Here is a 16,495-nt window from a genome sequence, read left to right on the forward strand (position 1 = left end):
CATCTCGTATATAAATGTATCTAACTGTAATAAAAGCCAGATAACTGAGATAATACAACAGACTGTTATGTTTATTGTAAATCTGCTTAATCTGATCAATGATTTTCACATACAGAAACTATTGTGATTAACACTTAAACTGTGGACTGGAACCATTATATCATGCTGTTGTAACACTTGAAATACTCGACTTGGAAATTTATATGACTGAGAGTCTCTTATAAACACTGAAACTATGATTTTGGAACTACTTTTAATGGGACCCGTTTGTCTTGTGATCTATACGACATACAGCCCTCCCCCCTCCCCCAGCTGACACAGACACAGGAAATGTTAAGACACATAAACTTCTGTTAGAAACTTTATTGTTTGCATTTAGTCCGGTTAACATGAATTTGTTATGACAGAATCCATAACACAGTGGTTTGTATGACTTAAACACAAACTTTAACACAGAATGGTTAATTAACACAGACGGTGCAATGTGGAGGAATGTTTTTTTCCCTTCAAAATAAAAGCACTAATAAATTAAAAAAATATATACAAGATTGGTCGATATCATTAAAATCAAATAACATGCATGGGCTTTCTGGTGTATGAATCATGTTAAAGTGTCCTCAGCCTCCTCTCAGACGTAAAGTCAACTCGATGGTGCTGTGGTTTCTGACGTTGTAGTCCTCCAGTTTGCCATCCTGCATCTCCCGGCCTTGGTGAATGAGCCTCTGCTGGCTCGCTGGCTTCCCCTCTCTTTTCTCGACTCTGTTCTTGAAGTTGCTCACAGTCTCGCCGGGTTGGATGTCGTAGGTGCTCGTCTGTCCCCTTTCATTTCTGAGGAACACCTGGGTGGGAGCAGGCTCGGTGACCAGCAGGGACACCTGGGAGCCGTGCTGTAAGCCGTAGTAGCTGATGGGTTTGGTGTCGTCGTTGAGAGGGGTCCTCTGGCCGTTTATGAAAACCAGCCTCTGCCTCTGGGGGTCGACTCCCAGCATGCTCTGGATTTTTATTTTCAGAGAGCCAACTGTATCCTGTGGGTTCACCCTCACGGTGTGGGACCCACTCACCATAGTGATAGTTATATCCATGTTGGCTGTAGTCTGAAAGAATACAAAAATAGTTCCTTATAATACAAACGCTCAGGAAATAAAAGACTTTTCAGTTATTTCTCACAGGCTTGTTCAGTTTCCTACCTTGCGATGGCTTATCGAGGCAAAACAAACTTCTCCGGAAACTTGAAGTCTTCAGTCGTGTTTAGGTAAACAATGATGCTCACACAACAGCTGAGCGGCTCAGCTCAGCTCTTTATATACACTCCCGCTCAGCTGATCAGCGCCCGCCCACTCACGTAAGATTCGTTTTCCATCTGTGTTGTTATAAGTTTCGGTTTCTATTCTCCAGTACTGACTAATGGCGTGATGCTTACAGCATTACAGGTGTATTGATCAACACACCCCGTGACGCGTTCATGAACATATAACCTAACAGGTTTATCAGCCAGGTAGGGCAAACACCGCTGGAAAACATCCACTGATAGAAATCACAGGGAAAAGCTGCTCTATTTTTAGCTACCTGTACTTTTTTTGGGGGTGTGGATTGTATGGAATCAAAACAGAAAGGAAAATAAGCCATTATGCACTGATTAATATTGTTACAATAGATAAAGAGATCATCGTGTAAATCATAAATCAAGTGTGATAGAAAAAAATACTTTAAATAAAGTAAAACACCTGGAGGCAAAGTCCTGTTGTAGATGAGAATCAAAGTACTTGAGGCATTAAAATGTCTCATGTGACTGTTATATACACTCACTCTCCGATTTATTGGGTACCCCTTGTTGTTAGTTCCTGGTTGTACCCCTTTTGGCTTCAGAGCTGCCTTTGTAGCACAGACTCAAGGTTTTGGAAACATTGCTCTTTCAAAAGCAGGGTCATCAAACATGTGGCCAAAGGGTCAGGACCACCCACCAGGTGGTTCAGTTTGGTCCACTGAATGGTTTTGCATACAGGTTATTATACATTAGGTTCACTGGTGTGGCCCAAATGAGAGGAAACTGGCTTTATGTGACCCATGAGCCAAATTATATTTGACACTAATGACCTAGAATAAAAATCATGACATCTTGAATCACAGGGGGAAGAAACACACAACAGTTTCTAAACAGTTACAAAAAACAGTTTGAATACATGCAAATCTTAATATGTAAAGTATTTAGAACTTCCCAGTAAATGTACTGGAATTAAGATTTAATTACACAAAAAACAAAAATATTCAACTACAAGAATCTCAAACTGTACTTAAGCACAGTTAATTTTGTTCACTGCAGATCAAAATAATGTACCTTTGACCTCAGTGTCCTCATAGAGGCTGTAAATAAACCATCCACTCACTATTTCCATAAAACGATACTGAAACTAAACAAAACATGGGCGGCAAATGAAAGTGAGAAACACAACTTGTACAAGTTTTTTTATTTTCCTGTTGCAGAAAAAATGTGAAAACACACACATCACACCGTGTTTATGACTGCAGATATGAAGTCAAGCTGGCCTCAACCGGCAGATCAGACACATACAGCAGCTCTTAAACGGCACTTTCAGTCTTCAAAAAACGTGATAAATATCAAGGCTATAGATTTATACACATCAAAACTCTGAGTTTTTCAGCATGGCAGTCCTCTCCTCCCTCTTAGGTAGAGGAATATTTCCTGTGGTAAGAAAACAAGCAATAGTTAAGGATCCTGCAGGTACACAATGAATAAGATATTAAACATATTGGGTAATTTTATTAATTATTCTGCTCATTAATCCAGTCATACCATTTTTAAATCAACACTAATTTACAGAACCACAAGAAATTTTGGTTTTTATTACCTGGTGGTGCCACAAAATATTCTTCAACTGTGCTTTTTGAGAGCTGAAGCAGTTTTTCAGCACAGTCACCCTCCATCACAGCATCCTCCCTCAGGTACAAAACCCTGATTGTGCAGGGATAAAACACAATGAGACGACAAAAATGTGCTTCATTCAATTTTAACTGCATTTTCCCATCTCAACTAAGGCTTGGACATAAGAAAAAACAGCAACTACATTTACACGGACCTTGATATTCACATTAATACAGAATATAATACCATGTATGAACACCTCAATCATAAACACCAGGCACAGATTCAAATATCATTTGGTTTCAGCGTAGTGGTGTAAACATAAACCCCTCTCCCCCCAAAAAACAATTGAAAAAGAAGCTGAATTCTTTTCATCTGTGCATTCCCCACTGCTCTGCATTCTTTCTCTACAGTCATGTCCTAAACGTGTGGGGATATACGCTTCTGCACTTTCCAAAAAGCATCAAAATGACATCAATTACTGCAGTGAAATGTCAATGCATACCACATATGGACAAAAGTACTGTGCTACCTACACTTCATGCTTCTTTGCAATTATAAACCAATGCAATAAAGCTCCTGGATCACAGTTTTGTGCTGATGTTAATGCCAGAGCAGGTTTGGAGCACTGCAGTTACAGCCTCATTTTACTTTTAACTCTCCATACCATTCACAGTGGGTTGTGGAATAGATTGACTGAGATGTAAGACTGAGCAAGACCAATGCATCAAACTGTCACTGATTAGGTCCATCTGCTCATGGAAACACTATAACATATTGAATCAGATTACATTTGAATATCTTAGCCATAATCTTTAATCTGCATTGAAGCTAATATGTGCAAGTGAACACAGCCATTAATTTCTTGACAGGTGCATACCTGACATCAACCCCAGCCATACCTGTCCTCCAGAACTGAATCCATCGGTTCAACCCCTGTTGTGTCAACGACATGAAGCTGGTCTGCAAACCGTATGGCTTTTTCCAAACAGACCAGTCCCTGTTTGGTGCGAAAATCCACCAAAGCCAGTCGCTCCAGTTTGTCCACCAGGTCAGCAGGGATATGGGCAGGCTGTTAGATAAATGGTCTATTGCTTAGAAATGTATGGGTGACAGCTTACTTCAGCCATCACTAAAATATGCCCAGTACTCTACATAATCATTGAATAAAGTCCTCAATCATTTATTCTCAGCCAACTTTAATGACCAAGTTTTTTCATCAAGTTATTTTCCTCTTTGAAGAGTTTAGCTGTCTGTCACTGCTACACAGCTTTATCATATCCAAGCTAATTTTGTATGACATTGTTATGATGTCATACAAAACCCTAAACCCTCATGGCAACAAATAACTCACTGAAAAAAAAAATTGTGCGATCTGCTCACTATCAACTAAACTGACATTAGGAAGGTGTTCAATGGCCAGTATCCTAAAGATGAATGACTGAAATCTGTCAGCTAAATATCTAACATCTACTGTGGATTTCCAGACATTCAGTCATGACTGTACTGTGCTGTGGTGTGTTAAGGGGATTACCGGAGGAAGCTGGTCTTCTGGTACTGGTTCCCATGTTGCCACCTTTGGTATCTGTAGAAGAGACAACCTGGTAACAAGACTGAGCCACTGATGAATAGTAGATGCTGCTATTGGATATAGTGAGGGTAGCAAAAACTAAGTATATTTACTCAAATGCTGTAATTTAGTAGTTTCTGAGATAACTGTACTTTATACCCCCACTTTCAGGGGTAAATGTTACAATTTTAATATTTATGTTGACATCTCTAGTTATTAGTTACTTTTAGTATGAAAAGGCAAGGCAGACCCTGTGACCCTCCTCATATGAAGACACTACATTTAGAATTTTCTGTGTGTAAATGAGAGGGAGACAGGTGTACCAGTGAAGCTGCAAGAAGCAGAGGTAGTGAAGGTAGATGTGTTTAAACACCTGGGGTCAACCAAAACAACGGACAGTGCACAAGCAGCAGGTGAAGAAGAGAGTGCAGGCCGGGTGAAGTGGGTGGAGACGAGTGTCAGGGGTAATTTGTGACAGGACAGCAGCAAGAGTGAAAAGGAAGCTGCTGTGATGTATTGTTTGTAGACGTTGGCACTGACAAAAAGTCAGGAGCTCAAGCTGGAGGTAGCAGAGCAGATGATGTTAAGATTATGTTAGGACCAGGATGGGCAGGATTAAAATAATGAGTACAGCTGAGGTTGAGCAGTTTGGAGACCAAGTCAGAGATGCAATGCTGAGTTTGGACATGTACAGAGAAGAGATAGTGGATAAACTGGACACAGGATGTTGAATAAAAAAAAAGAGGGTAAGACTACAGAGAAGGTTCACAGATACACTGAAAGAGAGCATACAGAGGTTTGGTGTGATAGAGGAGGATGCGAAGGATAAGGTGATGAAATGCCTAAAGGGAGCAGCAGAAAGAAGAAGACAGTTCATTTTGATTAGTGGTGTTTTATATTTTGTCAAGCAATGTGGACTTTATTGTGTTATACTACAAAATATGCTCATTATCCCCATGTGAGGGGATAAAATACAAACAAACTGTAACTAACAACTGTCTGGTCCAACGGGAATTTAGTTTATAGTTATCAGGTCCAACTAATCCCAAATAGCTAGGAGAAATTAAAATCACATCGCAAAGAAAAGATCTCTGGATCTAAGGAGCTTAAAATACTGTGCAACTTTCAAACTTTGTGACCTCTGACCTCTCATTTTGACTGCGCCACCAAATAGCGGTAGCTTTCCTGCAGACTTCGCACATAAATGTTGAAATGATCAGATATATGGTCAAAACCACGCTTCAGTTTTAATCGGCATGTCTCAATTAGAGGGACTAACCCAGAGCCCTTCTCTAACACTTCAGCCACGTTTTAATGCTAATGCGTTGCACTTAATCAGGACTTTTACTTGTGACACATGTACTGTACCTTCTGGTTAAGTGGTTGAGAGCTGAGCAGACGCGTTGTATTTGCGCTGTGGCTCTGGGGCCAGCTGATTCTCTTGCTGTTTAGGATTGTTATTGAGTATCCATCATTGGGTAGCAGGCTAAATAACATCCGAGGGATTTTTACCGACACGCCACGGAATGTACGCGAAGCAGCGAGGCTAAACACGGACATTTTCAACACAGCTAGCTGCCAGTCAGCTATGTCCAAAATGTAGTAGAAAAATTAAGCATTTCCCTTCTAGTCTAGTTTCACTAGGAAGGTAAGCTCCGGGCTAACCTAGCTTCACATGCTATAGCTAGCTAAAGACCTGCTGTAGCTAGCAGGAAGAACGAGAGGAAGCGAGAGTTTGAAATCTGAACGTACTTCCTTGTCGGCACCGCCACACTTATTTTCTTTAATTTATAAGAAATGAGGGTTTTAAGCCTGTTACACGAATAACACAGCTTAATAGATGCAAGGCTTAAATCATAACAATTTTAAATATGAAAACGAATTAGACCGCAGTATAATTTTGATTTAGCTAGCGACAGCCGTGTATCTTCGCATCGAGCGCCCGGATAGCTCAGTCGGTAGAGCATCAGACTTTTAATCTGAGGGTCCAGGGTTCAAGTCCCTGTTCGGGCGTCAATTTTTGTTTCCAGTTTTCAAACTACTTAAAATACATACCAACCCTGCTGACATAATAGCGGCGTTCTTTATCCTGTAAGGGGGCAAACGCGCTGAGAAGCTCGCTTTAAAAAATGAATGCAATGAAGCTGATTTCCACTAAGGTGTAATTCTTGACTTTAAAATCTGTACAGAGTCTCTTGACAAAATAAGTCACAATTTAATCACCACCACAAATGTCACCCTCAGGGAAAAAAAGAGCTCTTTCATTTGTAAAAACTTTCATGTGAAGTGAAAGTACACTTTCTTTCATTTTTAAGGGTTTTAGTATCAGGAAGTAATGAAAACTTAATTGAATCCTTAATAAGTTATCTAGGTCACAAGATGACATATTACACACTGATTCATTATTAGCCAATCAAATGCAAATCGGAAAGCGTGAGCACCGTAAACTGTAAAAGAAGTTTACGGTTTACTGTAAAAGAAGAAGCTTTGGCAGTTTGGAGCATTTAAGTGTGTTAACATAATACCAAGCAGCAAATGTTGATCTGGGAAATCAGTTAAATCTGTCTGGGAAGGGTTATAAAGCAGTTTGAACACAGTTTGAAGTCAGTCATTTTATAGTGAGAAAGTTGTTGTCTTTACCAAGAGTCATTGTTCCAGCAAATTCAATGCAACTGTGCAATGTAACAAAAGGACTGAACATCTATCACTTGTTTGGAGGAGTTGAAGAAACCTCCAGAAGTCTTCTGGAACAATTTCCTTTGGACATGTCTGCTTTCATGCCTGGCCATAATGCACAGCACCATGTTTGATGAAAACCAAAAACACAGCATATCAACACAGCCACATCAAACCAACTGGAGATGTATATAAATGAAACGAATGCCTCCAAACCTCATAGCTGAAGCAATGTTGTAAAGAAACAAGTGGGCCAAAATGCCTCGATTACTTCATGTTTTTGCTGCAAAAACTGGTTCAAAACCTGTTGAATGACAGAGTGTGTTTAGTTTTTCACACTGCTGCTGCTGCTTTTTGGCTTAGTAAGAAAATTAATTAGATCCTGCTAGGGAGCGGGTGATTTATTTTATTAAGTCCTGATACATAAAACCTATTTAAAGGGTAATTTCTTTTTCACATGATTCCTGAATTTTGATTTGTGTTTTCTTACTAATGAACAGAGCTCTGTTGGTGTTTCTGCCTAATCAGCCCCCTTCACTTTGATTATATTTAGTAAAATGCACATTACAATTATGGAAAAATAATGATTCCATTTTATTTTTTTATTATTAGAACATATACCATTTAATATATTGTATATATGACCTAAGTATAGAATCTGATTGTTTTACAATACACATTTAGAACTAGCCACAAAATAAAAATATCCAATTTACAAACAAAGCAGCATCCGAAAGAAAGAAATGGATGAATGAATAAATAAATAAATACTTTGGCATAAATGTTACAATAAATTAAAACAGGCTTTCTGACAGCATTTAGCATTCACAAAGAAACACCAAAATTAAATGCAGCTCATCCTACCACACCCTTGAAACAACACTTGAAAGTTTTAGGCTTTAAATGATGAGTATACGTCTGTCGAATCTGCCAAAAAACTAAAAAATGCACTTTTAAAAATCTGCCATATGGTAACTTTCATTCTCAGCTCTCTGCTTAAACCATCCTCACACTGAATAATCATATGATCTCTGCTTTTCAGCTAAAATTTAAAACAGGCACCGGACGATACAGGACAACACAAGGGAAAAAAATCAAGATGAGTAATCACAATTTACAAAGTTCACACTTGGGTCACTGGATAATGAAAAAAAAAGAAGAAGTTAATCAATCCAAGCTTGTTTCTTTACACGAATCTCCGCTAAGACATCAATTGGTAACATAAATGTCAGATTATGATTTTACAAGATAATTTATTTCCAATAATTCAAACACATTTTCTTCTCCTGGTACACCACAGTTAACACACGTAACAAATAAAGACATACTATTTGGCAGACGAGGCAGTTCAAGAACACTGGAAACACCGTTGGCTAAACCAATAACGTGGTGCTAAAAGCTGAATTATCCTGAACACTGTGTGTGAAACGAAACTGGACTGGGTTACACTTTGGGCTCCAAGCCAGTGTCCTGAATCAGTCTGTAAAAATTACTTTTGCTTTAGGGTGTAAAGCATATTAAAAGTCTGCAGACATTCTTTCCTTTGTTAGAATAAGAGGATAACTGTATCTCTTTAATAGCTCTATCTTGTAGACGAAAAATAATCAATATAAACTATTATCACAATGTATTTTTCCCATAAATATAGTCTCTGGTTGAATTCAGTTCTGCTTTTTGGTTTGAAGTGTGCAGCTAAAACCATCTTTATCTGAAAATATTAAGTGCACTCGGACTAAAGTTGACACTTGAGGGATTTCTGAGAAAAAAAGAGAAATATTTGGAAATTAAACAGCTTTACATTTGTTTTCACTTCAACGTACTGACAAATGTTAAGCGTAATATTCTCACACACCTGCCGACAACACAAACAACATCAAATAACGTAGAGGATATAGTCAGTAAGGCTCATAGCAGCAAAATGATTGTAAAGGCTTCATGTATGTGTGAGAGCGTGCGTTCTTCTCTTGTGCTGCTACAGCCGGTCACACTTTGCTCGGAAGGAAAAGAAGACAAACAGCACAATCACTTGTTCTCTATCAGCATCTGCACCTTGCACACAAGATCTCTGGCCAGGGTCAAAATCTGCTTGATGTTGTGACGCTCCGCCATTTCTGAAAGGCACAAACAAACAACAGCTTGAATATTTTTACCCACGCAAGATTGCACAGATCGTCTCTGTAATTGTCCGTATCCGTGATCCTGTAACTTTTTGAAAACATGCTCAGAAAACTGTTTACACAGACTTTACACTCGCAGTCATCCATAACAGACTCTGCATTTCATGCTCTAATTAAACGTTTTTGTGGACATGACATTGTAAGTTCATGCTGGCAAGCAAATAATATCTCTGACTCATTTACATAATTGTATTCAGCTGCTCATAATTCAGTCTAAAGCTATTTTTACCTGAAAATTAGCCTCACTCCTCCTTAACCCTGGCTATATATGTATTTTTAAATTAAATTTTCACCTGAAAATGTGTCAGTAACATCTACAAAACTACGAGGGCAAGATGTCACCATTGCTCTCTGTGGAAAAGACAAACCTGTGGGAGCGTTTTGAAATACAATATGAATCTTTAGTGAGCCAGAGTAGGAGTTGGAAACTATTTACTGTCAGTAAATAATGTTTTAAACCTCAAGAGGGAGCAATCCAGTATCAAGATTCATTGTTTTAGCTGCAGAAGTTTATATTGAGCAGTGTTGCTCTGTTGTGGTACTTACTGCCCTTGCATGAATGTACATGGACAGTCTGAGGGCAGTGAAAGCCCAGCAGGCACAGAACAGAGCAGGCATCAAGGACAAAGCACTGATTAAGTCAAACACAATGTGTAAAAGATAATCTCAGGTAGAGGAGTGCTGCAACAGTAACTGTAGGCAGTGTGCAACAATCTCAATAACAGTGCCTATATTTGATTTGCCATTTGAACGTGTAAAAGGAGATATCAGCTGTGGCATCAGTTGATGTGTGCTGGCACTGGAATCAGCTGCTGTCACTGGGATTTTGGGCTGAGTGTAAGTTCATCGCCTGCCTGAATGTTCTGCTCCACAGAAATGGAGCAAAAACATGCTACAGCTATTTTAGTCAAAGCAGCACTCTGAGGCTTATTCACTGAATATCACGCTTGGCAAGCCTCGAAAAATGATGCATGGTTTCAAATACTGCCTGGTCCTGATACAGGGACCTGGAGGGGTGAAAAGGTTGAGTCTCACAAGAAACTCTCCTGTTAAAACATGAGACACGAGACTTCAGCATGAGACAAACAGGTTTTTGAAAACTGCAATATTACAACATCTAATCTATTGTACGAGTCAGGCTGTTAAAATGGTCATCTCTATAATGTAGCTTCTTCTTCAGTGTCTTTAAGATACAGAGCTAAAATTAATCTGCTGTAGTATACAGGCTGAATAGTAATACAATAACAAATAGATTAACTTTAATAAGTAAAATATCAAACATAAGGCCAGAGGGCCAGAATTGGCCCAGCAAAGACTTAGATTTGGTCGACTGGATGGTTCTGGAAAATGTGAAGGAAGGCATAAATTTTCTACTCTGTGATTTTTATGAAATTCATGGTATGGCTATGGTACCAATTTGAAAATCCTTTGATGCTTCGAGTTAATGAGTTCAGAGAGTTGGATGTCCAGACTGCAATGACTGCGTGCCCGACAGGCTGATGACAATAAAAACTTTATATTTCATAATTATAGGACAGGCTGGGAAATAAGCTACTGGAGGCTTTTCTGTAATTTTACACATTTATCATGTAGAAACACTAAATGTTGAAATTGGAGTTCTTTTTCATATATTAAGACATCTCAGGGATTAAATGTTTAATTTAATGTCTTTACACTGACAGAAATTGAAGTTTCCCTGTCTGGAGGATAAGAAAAATAATCTATCTGCAGTATTAGAACAAGGCAAAACAGAGTAATGTAATCAGAGTAGCATAATGTTAATATAAATCCTCATTAAACCAGATAGTTACTAGATTAATGTTGGTTTTGAAACTCTTCTTGTTTTATTGTGCCAAATAGTCTTGCACAGCAATGTATATGTGAACTTCAGCTTCAAGGCTTTACCGTTGAAGAACTTAATGATGTCAGTGAAGTCCATGTTATTCTCCAGGATGATGTCCCTGTACACCTCCACCAGCGCCAGTGCAATGAAGAGGACAAAGTGACTGGAAGAGACATGCTTTGCTGCCCAGATGGTTTCCCAGACTGCAAACACGTCATCATAGACCAGCTCTGCAAGACAAAGCGCCCAAACAAAAGCTGAACTGCAGCGGCGTTCGGAGGTTTGGGTGGGTGGTGAGTTCGTGGAGCTTTCAGTGGATAGAAGAGACGATGCAGATACAGCAAATACGATAATAGAAAGTACGGCTAAACTATGGCAAACCCTCATTCTAAAGTACTGTGAATCGTAAATCCATTGCATGAATGATCGTTAAATGATCATTCATGCAAAATCTCCTCCAGCTGAATCTGCTGCTAACAAGCTGGCAGATTGTTTGGTATTTTATCCACAAGCAAGGCTTAAAGAGAGGAGTCTTCTCTAATTGGTGCAAACTGTGTCAGGCTATGCTGTCACTTTACCTCGCTTGAAGTCTAGGAGAAACCAGCGGTAGCAGAAATAGAAGTGGGTGTAGTCTCCATTCTGGTGCATTAGCTCAAACAGCTCACAATCCAGGATCTATACCGAGAGACGGTCAAAGTAAATTAAATAATTATAAATAAAATTAAGACAGCAATTGTGTGAGAAAAAAGTGAAGAAGAAATGGGGGTTTGTAGATGCTGTGTGACCTGGATTAGTGAACGCATGTTTGCAAAGTGAGTGTCCATAGCTCCTCCGTGTGGAAAGTTTTGATTCATTCTCTTCATGAGTTCAGTGAAACAGCTGAAAGCCATGGCCTCTGACAGGACAGAGAGAGGAAGCGGGAGTGAAAAATCGAGTGGGCAAACTCTTCTCTGCTGTTACATCAAATACTGTAAAAATACACCAAGTGTCAAAGAGGAGGGAAAATAAATAGTGAGTCAGTGTGTTGACTTACCATCATCCAGAATGACTAGAAGTGGAGCCAGCAGGTCGCACATTCCCTGCACGTAACCGATGTCAAGGTGCCTCCAGATATAGCTGTGAATATACAACCAAGAGAAGTGAACTTGACTTGGCTGCTTTTCTCTCTGAGCTACACTAATGTCAACAGCTGTTTCCACACTCAAGTTGTAACATTTAATATTAACTGTTTTTAGGACAACTACAGTACTCTGCAAAAATCTTGATCTGCATTCCATTTCTTCATATATTTTTCTCGGAAATTGGGGAATAGGTGGAGATTTATCGAAATGTGGAAATACAGTATATACAGCACAGCCTGAACTCTCTTAGGCAACCTGTTTTGTAATTTTTTAAGTAGCCTTCAGGAATAGTTCTCCAGGCTTCTTAAAATACATTCAAGCTCTTCTTTGGATGTTTGCTGCCTTTTATTCTGTTTTCAACATGATACCAATGATTCAGTAATGTTAGGTCTGGGCTCTGATAGTAGTCCGCTGTGTGTTTTTCTATCTAGGTATGCTTTTACTACATTGGCAGTATGCTTCGGATCACTGTCATGATGAAAAATGAAGCCACTGCAAATCAAATACTTTCCAGTTGGTATTTTTGGTGAATTATAAACTGATGGCACTTTTCAGTGTTCATGATTCCATCAGTTTTTCACAATTTCATAATTCCAGCACCACTGGCCGAACTATGAAAAGCCCTTCTACCTTGTTTTACAGAAGGCTGTAGACACTCACTGTTCTACCTCTCTCCTGACCTCCTCTGCATATACTGACAACATTTAGAACCAATAATTTCAAATTTCAAATCTGTCCATCAGACCTGTGGCCACTGATTTTCAGTCCAGTGAATGATTCTTAGGTCAGTGTGAAATATCTTAACAAACCAAAAACATAGAACTCAAGAAAAAAAAAGTTCTGGTTTCTTTGGAGCAAAATATAAAGAAATGATGTGTGACTCAAGACTTTCGCACAGTACTGTATGTTTTTCCTCCAAAACGTGTTATTCTTTGTAATTAGGGCTGCTAAAACTGTAAATATATATGTTTTGTATAAGAAGGGCTTAGAAAGGTGTAGATGAGTGGCTCATCATGAGTGAAGGCATAAAGAAAATAAAGATGCAATCTGCTGTTTAAGAACACATCTTTTTTGTGTGTTTTCTTATTTTCAACTAGTTACAAGAAAAAAAAAGTTAGGCATGTACAATAGAAGCAGACATAAAAACTAGAAAATGCAACTGGAGGGAGAAAGAATGTGTAGCCTGTTAGCACAACTGGCTATAAAAACATTTCAGATCAAAGTCATTTCTGCTGCACTGTTGGATTTTCTTTCCTTGGGTTACATCTTAGTGTTGTGATCACTTGTATTCCTGGCTTCGTAGTGTTATTGTGTCGGAAAATTGACAAAGGAAGCTCTCAATTGAATCTGAGTGAGTCATTCAGCTCTTGAAAAAAAGAATTGCCTGCTGCTTCGTCTTATTGGTGTTCGTCTTTTCACGGTGTTTAAATATGATCACAGTTATATATGACGTTTGTAGAGCATTTATGTGGTTTATTTGAGCCTAAACAGAGACAAATCCTCCACTCTTCTTCTATATCTTTTTCACCGTAAGAGCTCTCTTCAGGAGTAAAATGCTTAACAAATGACATCACTTTTTTCAAGATTTTGTCAAATCTTAACAGCCAATAATGACGAGAAACTCACGTTTCCTTTCCATTTTCCTTTTATTAACCTTGAGTGTTGCTCTCAGTGTTTTACCTGCACATGATGTTGCGTAGTTTCTCCAGGTTGGCAGGAGTAAAGTACCAGTAGTTTCTATCACAGCGCTGGACGTCCTTTTCAATGCGGTGCAGATTCAGTGTATACAGGTCCAAAAGTTCTTGCTGAAATAGATGAAATGATACTTATGTTTAAAGCATAGTTACAGTCATTTGAGTTTATTTAATGTAAATTAATTTCATATGATATTGTCATACAGAGAAAGGACTCCCAGTTGACACTTGAGAGGTTACTTGGTTCTTTGTGTTTTCAGATGCAGCCAGAGAGTCAAAGGGAGGGTAAAGGCTCTCCATCTCCGGCTCCGACAGGTTGGACTCTGTGCCCTCTGGACTGAGCTTTCTTTGTTCCTCCTTCTGCCTGAGCTCTACGTGAGGGGGCGAGTTCTCAGAGGAAGACGAGGTTTCACAATGTCCTTTCCTGCTCCAAGGCACCATGGAAACTTTGGCTTTGGGGATCTCCTCCATTTCTATGGCTGAGGGAGACTCATCTGACTCAGTCATGATGTGAGGCTCATCTTTCTGAGTGGCACTGTAGGCTTCTCTTGCTTTCACCACTCTGGTGTCTGCTGAGAGAGTGAGATTTTCCATTTCAGGAGCTCCAGGACCTTTGAATATTTTCTCTTTCCCTCCTGTCACTAAAACCTCTTTACTCGTCTTTGATTCGTCCACTTCCTCCATCTTTTCCACATTCGCTTCTTCGGGTTTCAATGCTTTTGCCGCTTCTAGTGTCTCTAAAGATTGGTTACCTTTAATGTTCCCATCGAGGCTTTTATCTTCAAGCTTTGTCCCCGCTGCTTTAACAGCTTGTGACTCCTCGATATTATCTTTCATTTCAGGCTTTAAACTCGTCTTTTTCGTGTCTATTTTATCACCTGTTTCTGCAGCATGTTTTGAAGTTTTGGTCACATCGGAGGCTTTCTCTTTCTCCACCCTTTTGTCCTTCACTTCACCTTCCACCTGGCCGTCCTTTTCCAATGACTGACCTTCGCTCTCTCCTCCTGCAGGCTTGACAGAGCTCTGTGATGCCTGAGGGACAGCTGCAGGTCTCGGGGTTGTATCTTGTGCAGCGCTGTCCTCTGTGCTGAAGGAGCCGTCCGAGAGGCCAGAGGTGATGGAGAAGTTGCGAGAGGAAGGATGTCCAGAGTCAGGAGAACTCGTCCCGTTCTGCAGAGCTCCATTGGGCAGCTTAGGCACCTGTTTGGTTTCTCCATTCTTGGGCTCCATCTCAATCTGGTCCACCTCCTCTACAGACTCAAACACCTGAAAGAACAAGCCAAAGGGAAGCAGGCTACTCCAGGGGAAGGGTTGGGAGGATGTAAAGAACTAGCAGGAGAGAAGGTAGCAGTGAGGAGTTTTGGTTCAAAATGCTGAGATCAAACGGACAGAGCGACAGAAATGGATGATGGAAATGCAACATTATCTTCACCATCTTTAAAAGACCAAAAGACTAATTTGACATCCAAATATTGCTGAGTTTGTGATACCTGTGTGCTGCTGCTGGAATCACTCTGCAGGCGAGCCAAACTCTGCCTGTCTGAGCTCTGGGAGGACTGTGATTGGAGAATAAAAGGCATGTGTGGGAAAAAGAGTATAAAAAAGCACAATTCAAGCTCCAAAAGTGTAAAATTGGCATTAATGTTTAATTCTACATCTTCTCTGTCATTGTACCTGGATGAATTACTAGTTTTGGTCACAACGTACACTGGTTTACACCGAAGGTTACTGTGTTTTTCCTTTGAGTCTGCATGTGTACGTGTTGCTGTTTTACCTCATTGCTCACAGTTGAATCATGATGCTTCATCTTCTGACTGTAACTGTCCATGCTTGCACCTGAGGAGCACTTCGCCAAAGCCGCAGCGTGCTGCTCCTTCTCTCGCTGGCGGACAATCTCCTCACAGCTGAGCCACTCCCCCATGGTCTGCTGGTAGCACACTCTAACCTGATCATCCACCTGCATGAAAAAGAAAAGGATGAAGGATCAGTGTTTAGGTGGAAAAGGCTTCTGGTTCAAAACCATAAGCATATAAACTACAAACCTCCTTTCTCTCAGCCTCTGACATACCAAACTGGTAATGACCCAGCAGGAAAGGCCACACCTCTTTCCTCAGTGATGGGTCCACACCACCGAAGTACACCAGGCGCAGCAGCTCCTGCTCCTTGTAGGCCTAAAGAAACAAGACAGGCAGTTGATTAACTGCATATATAAATAGTTCATCACTGCTTCAAAACAACAGAGGCCACAGGCTGCTGGTGCTGAAATAGTTACTTCAGTGTCAACTGGTTTATTAAGAACAATCCAGTTTGCAGTGCTTGGCTAATAAACTATTCTTTTATTTTTAATTCAGACTCTCTTTGACTCCAGCAAATATAACAATGTTAAAAATAACCTGAAGACAAGGAGTTTGAGATTTATAGAGCCATTAGTCGCCTGTCATGCACACTGTCCAGAGACTAATAGTGTGAACCACTTTTTAGGAGAGGATTGATATTAATATGAAGACTGACTGAGTGATGGGGGATGCTGCTT

General features: G+C 39.8%; 3 protein-coding genes and 1 non-coding gene across 6 annotated transcripts in view; 1 reads left to right on the top strand and 3 right to left on the bottom strand.

The window, feature by feature from the left end:
* Nucleotides 1-586: 586 nt before the first annotated feature.
* On the bottom strand, nt 587-2,253 carry LOC146506819 (polyubiquitin-like). Its single transcript, XM_085180928.1, has 2 exons — nt 1,188-2,253; nt 587-1,094 (listed from the first exon to the last, which is right to left on the bottom strand). The coding sequence occupies exon 2, from the start codon at nt 1,080-1,082 to the stop codon at nt 618-620; it is 465 nt and encodes a 154-aa protein (XP_085037054.1). The 5' UTR covers nt 1,083-1,094; nt 1,188-2,253; the 3' UTR covers nt 587-617.
* Nucleotides 2,254-2,452: 199 nt separating this feature from the next.
* Nucleotides 2,453-6,011, bottom strand: gatc (glutamyl-tRNA amidotransferase subunit C). Its single transcript, XM_085180926.1, has 5 exons — nt 5,820-6,011; nt 4,416-4,466; nt 3,784-3,953; nt 2,868-2,971; nt 2,453-2,701 (listed from the first exon to the last, which is right to left on the bottom strand). Exons 1-5 carry the CDS (start codon nt 6,009-6,011, stop codon nt 2,640-2,642), a joined length of 579 nt encoding a protein of 192 aa, XP_085037052.1. The 3' UTR covers nt 2,453-2,639.
* A 380-nt stretch (nt 6,012-6,391) lies between these two features.
* On the top strand, nt 6,392-6,464 carry trnak-uuu (transfer RNA lysine (anticodon UUU)). Its single transcript has one exon. It is a non-coding gene; the product is annotated as a tRNA-Lys (tRNA).
* A 1,255-nt stretch (nt 6,465-7,719) lies between these two features.
* sgsm1a (small G protein signaling modulator 1a) overlaps nt 7,720-16,495 on the bottom strand; it is a 35,072-nt gene continuing 26,296 nt past the window's right edge. For 2 of the 3 annotated variants that reach the window (XM_085180897.1, XM_085180896.1), the window contains 10 exons: nt 16,005-16,133; nt 15,737-15,919; nt 15,453-15,518; nt 14,167-15,228; nt 13,949-14,073; nt 12,181-12,263; nt 11,933-12,042; nt 11,726-11,822; nt 11,210-11,377; nt 7,720-9,238 (listed from right to left, as the gene is read on the bottom strand). In XM_085180897.1, coding sequence (XP_085037023.1) covers nt 9,150-9,238; nt 11,210-11,377; nt 11,726-11,822; nt 11,933-12,042; nt 12,181-12,263; nt 13,949-14,073; nt 14,167-15,228; nt 15,453-15,518; nt 15,737-15,919; nt 16,005-16,133 — 2,112 coding nt within the window. In that variant the 3' untranslated portion in view covers nt 7,720-9,149. Of the gene's footprint in view, nt 9,239-11,209; nt 11,378-11,725; nt 11,823-11,932; nt 12,043-12,180; nt 12,264-13,948; nt 14,074-14,166; nt 15,292-15,452; nt 15,519-15,736; nt 15,920-16,004; nt 16,134-16,495 lie in introns of all 3 variants that reach the window. The other variant, XM_085180895.1, reaches the window with a different exon arrangement.

This window comes from Neolamprologus multifasciatus, chromosome 12, assembly GCF_963576455.1.
Source record: "Neolamprologus multifasciatus chromosome 12, fNeoMul1.2, whole genome shotgun sequence".
Taxonomy (NCBI): Eukaryota; Metazoa; Chordata; class Actinopteri; order Cichliformes; family Cichlidae; genus Neolamprologus; species Neolamprologus multifasciatus.

Bases quoted from the DNA above. Each gene is read 5' to 3' on its own strand.
- LOC146506819 (XM_085180928.1), bottom strand. From the start codon at position 1,082: ATGGATATAACTATCACTATGGTGAGTGGGTCCCACACCGTGAGGGTG.
- gatc (XM_085180926.1), bottom strand. From the start codon at position 6,011: ATGTCCGTGTTTAGCCTCGCTGCTTCGCGTACATTCCGTGGCGTGTCG. The intron at 4,467-5,819 runs GTACAGTACATG...TCTCTTCTACAG, and splicing joins CTCAACCACTTAACCAGAAG to ATACCAAAGGTGGCAACATG. The intron at 2,702-2,867 runs GTAATAAAAACC...TTCTTACCACAG, and splicing joins ATATTTTGTGGCACCACCAG to GAAATATTCCTCTACCTAAG.